We start from the raw sequence: 4,158 nt of genomic DNA, 5'->3' as shown, positions 1-4,158 counted from the left end.
TATACAAAAGTCAAGTTAATCCAACTTTCTTATTTAAGGGTACTATGTATAGCTAATAATGAAGTTGCACTTCAGCAACAAACAGTTTTATAACAAAATTAAAACTGTATGAACTAAAAAATCAGTTGCATTTCAGCTACTTACATGACTAATAAAAAACAATTGAAATCTCAATAAAAATGTTAAATCTTAATATCTAATATTGTAGGTTCTTAGGCTAGTTTCTTTTATTGTCATGTGAAAAAACCCAGGAAATACTGAACATGATATTGATACAAAGGCAATCAATGATAAAATCCTGCTGCTGATTTTACCTGGTTTGATGTAAATCAATGCAATTATACAATGTCCATTACCCATACAGAAGTATTTAAAATGTTGTTGAATTCGCTACGGAAAATAGTAAAATTTTCATAATTTCTTGGTATTCTGAGAACACGACCACATGTATGGGCTATTGGTCGACGCCCAAAACCATCAAGAACTACAAATTCAACAGTGATTGTATCCTTTCCATCCAAAATTAAATCAGATCCAGTGCAAAATCTAAGAAATTTTTTCAACAATACTTTATCAAGTTCTCTAACATACCGCTGAAGGTGGTTCATAACTTCACGTTCCAAATTAGACAAATTATCTGAAAAATGCAGCATTTTGGTAACTTTGCGATTGCTGGGTTCCATTTTACTGTATATTTCTGTCAAATTCTCATAAGAAAGAGACTGTCCGAGTTGAGATAATATCTTGGCCCAAGCATCAGTTATAAAGTTGCACTCCTGAACCATTTCCTTGTGTGCGATTTCTAGCAAAATACGCGTAATGCTTTCTTTTGTGACTGCAGACCTGCAGCTATGGTTCTCTAAAGCTTCTATAAGTTCATCATTATCAACTGACTCGTAATCTTTTAAAGCAGTGGAAAATAATGTTTTGTCTTCCTCAGTGATAAAACAAAGAAAATTTTCCATTAAATCTGACTTAAACTTTCCATACATTGCATTTTCCATAACAATTATGGAAAGTCCAATGGGCAAGTAATTGGCTATCTGCCATCCTTTAAATATAATTCTGCCAATGGACAGCCACTGCTCCTCTTGAAAATCGTGTCTTATTGTAGGGACTTTCTGTGAATTTCCAATGCAACAATTGTCCATAAACTCATTCCAAAATTCAGTAAGGCAATCTCTAAAAATTCCTTCCCCTACCCCTTCTTCCGCTTTTCCAGTTGGCAATATCATACTGACATCAAAAAATGTAGCATACATTATTGTTGGATCTGAAAATATTTTCATCATTTCTATCATTAAATTTCCTCTATGAACCCTAATTTTCACAGAATGGAATGGATCAAGAAATAATTGTTCATTATTTATTAATCCAGGACCATCGGCGATTATTCCAAGACTATTAGTGATTATTCCAGGATCATTGGCGATATAACTATTCTCTGGCTGACTGTCAGATTGAGTGTGGATATCATTCAAAGGAATTGTTGAGTCATAGATATCATCAATATCAGCCAATACAGGTCCAAACTGAATTTCATCATCACTGCACATGTTCAAACTGGTATGCTCATTATAAGAACTATGAGAACTGTTATTTTCATGGTTTTCTAACCTCAACAGCTGTGAAACACTTTTTTGGTCTTCATTTTCTTTGGTCCTTGTTGTTGAATTCTTTTCTTGTTCAGTGTTATCCCTTTCTTTAGGTACAGTTAGTAAATAAAACCTTAACAGCCTCATTTTGCTTCGGTCATAAATATTCTCTACAGACAAATCTAAATTAGCTGACTGGCGTTTAAAGTCCATGATGTCAACCACAAAATTTTCAATCTTACCCCTGGGTGATATTCCTTCTGGAAAGTAAAGTTTTAAAGCTGTTTCTTTTATGGCACTCACTAGAGTATCTTTATCAACAATAAGATGTCTCGTCCCCCCTCCAGTTGGCCCGCGAACTTGTTTCATCCTATCCCCTTCTTTCATCAGCCAACCAAGTTCTATACGCCTTTCACTTTTTGCTGCATGATCATTTCCAATATTCTTGGAAGTAGAAGGATTGTCATCACTATCACTTGAGCTTTCATCTATATCTTTTTTTGTTTTAAACAAGTTTCTTTTTGATGATGGATGGAGTCTTTTTCTTATCTTTTGTAATAGTGTCTTCTTTTTTTTGGACTTTGAACCTGTACCACCCTGGTTCTTACAAAAATCTTTCACAGCTATCCTGTCCCCATAGATAGGGATGTACTTTGTCAGTTCATCATCAGACAATAATAATATCACTTGACAGTCAATCTGAAAATATCAAAGAGACAAATGTTGATATAAGAGCTTGTATCATTTTGTTTGTACAACAGATGTATGTCAATATACAACAGAGCCTAAAATTGCTCACCTTGCAATTTACACTTTCTATTTACAACAATATTAACTAGAGGCTCTTAAGAGCCTTTGTCGCTCACCTTGGTCTATGTGCATATTCAACAAAGGACACAGATGGATTCATGACAAAATTGTGTTTTGGTGATGGTGATGTTTTTGTAGATCTTTACTTTACTGAACATTCTTTCTACTTACTATTTTCTCTATCTATAATAAACTTGTGCCATTAGTTACAGAGGAAAATATTTTGTAAAAATTTACCAAATTAATGAAAATTGTTAAAAATTGACTATAAAGGGCAGTAACTCCTTAAGGGGTCAACTGACCATTTTAGTCATGTTGACTTATTTGTAGATCTTACTTTGCTGAGCATTGTTTCTGTTTACAGTTTATTTCTATCTATACTATATAGTATTCAAGGTAATAACAAACAAATGCAAAATTTCTTTAAAATTACCAATTGGGGGCAGCAACCCAACAACCAGTTGTCCAATTCATCTGAAAATTACTAAGTGGATATGTATTGACTTGACAAACGATTTAACCCCTTGACAGATTTGCTCTATTAAAGTGCTTTGGTTTTTGAGTTATAAGCTAAAAACTGCATTTCCCCCCGATGTTCTATTTCTAGCCATGGTGGCCATCTTGTCGGTCGGCCGGGTCACCTGACACATTTTTTAACTAGATACCCTAATGATGATTGTGGCCAAGTTTGATTTAAATTGGCCCAGTAGTTTCAGAGGAGAAGATTTTTGTAAAAGTTAAAGACGACGGACGACGACAGACAACGACGGACGCAAAGTGATGGGAAAAGCTCACTTGGCCCTTTGGGCCAGGTGAGCTAAAAATATGGTTAAACATAGATTTGAGGAGAACAGCTTGACATAAGTATAATTTTGTTTATGTATGCAGATTTTAATAATATATGTTGCCTTTTAAAAAAAAAAGCTGTTTGAAAACATTTTATTTCTAATTTCAGTCTATCCTTTGTTAGTACGACTTTGACCATGACATTTGATTGATGGATGGTGGTTTTAAAAACATGGCATTCAGATGCATATTCATAGTCTTTTTCTTATAAATTGTAATATATTCAAATTCATGCTTACCTTATCTTCCTCTACCTTGTCTACAGGAATGTTTCTTTCTTTTAAAAATTCTATCAGGGAGACCATTTTTCTTTATAATTTCTATCAAAGATACAATCAATAATTAATTCTTATCAAAATACATTCATTTTGCAATAAAAATGTTTTTTTTTAAACTGTGAGGGCTACAATACTGTTTTGCTACTAATTTTTGATACACAATAGGTTCTGTCTATTGCATCAACTCCTGAACATGCTGGATAGCTTTAAATTTGACAATATACATAGATGTTTATTTACTGAATAATGTTAATTTTAGTTTATGACATGTGTAAAATAAAATTGAGAATGAAAAAAGGAAATTTGTCAAAGAGACAGCAACCTGATGCGAACAGAGAGCAGAAAACAGGTGAAGGCCACCAACAGATCATCATCACAGCAAGGCAATGCTTTGGCTGGCCCCTAAACAAAAACATGTACACATTTAGGGACGAAATCAAAAGATCAATGTAAGATTAAAAACTTAATTCAAATAGTTTGGGGGTGGGGGGTTGAACTGCTGCAAGATTTGGTTATCCGATATTGATTTTTACATATCCATATGGGTCAATCATTTTTTCTCAAATTCAGTTAATAGGGGGGTAGGGGGGTCAGCGAAAAAACTATTTGAATTAAGTTTTTTATCCTTC

The 4,158-nt window shown here is 33.6% G+C and overlaps 1 protein-coding gene across 1 annotated transcript; it reads right to left on the bottom strand.

Annotated features, from left to right (window-relative positions):
- Positions 1-217: 217 nt before the first annotated feature.
- On the bottom strand, positions 218-3,556 carry LOC139500335 (uncharacterized). Its single transcript, XM_071289075.1, has 2 exons — positions 3,491-3,556; positions 218-2,294 (listed from the first exon to the last, which is right to left on the bottom strand). The coding sequence occupies exons 1-2, from the start codon at positions 3,554-3,556 to the stop codon at positions 339-341; spliced, it is 2,022 nt and encodes a 673-aa protein (XP_071145176.1). The 3' UTR covers positions 218-338.
- Positions 3,557-4,158: the final 602 nt, after the last annotated feature.

The sequence above is a fragment of the Mytilus edulis genome, chromosome 13, assembly GCF_963676685.1.
Source record: "Mytilus edulis chromosome 13, xbMytEdul2.2, whole genome shotgun sequence".
NCBI classification, from domain to species: domain Eukaryota; kingdom Metazoa; phylum Mollusca; class Bivalvia; order Mytilida; family Mytilidae; genus Mytilus; species Mytilus edulis.
This window is presented reverse-complemented; position numbering and strand designations above follow the sequence as displayed.

Coding starts and splice junctions, on each gene's coding strand:
- LOC139500335 (XM_071289075.1), bottom strand. CDS start 3,556: ATGGTCTCCCTGATAGAATTTTTAAAAGAAAGAAACATTCCTGTAGAC. Junction 2,295..3,490: donor ACAAGGTAGAGGAAGATAAG/GTAAGCATGAAT, acceptor TGATATTTTCAG/ATTGACTGTCAAGTGATATT.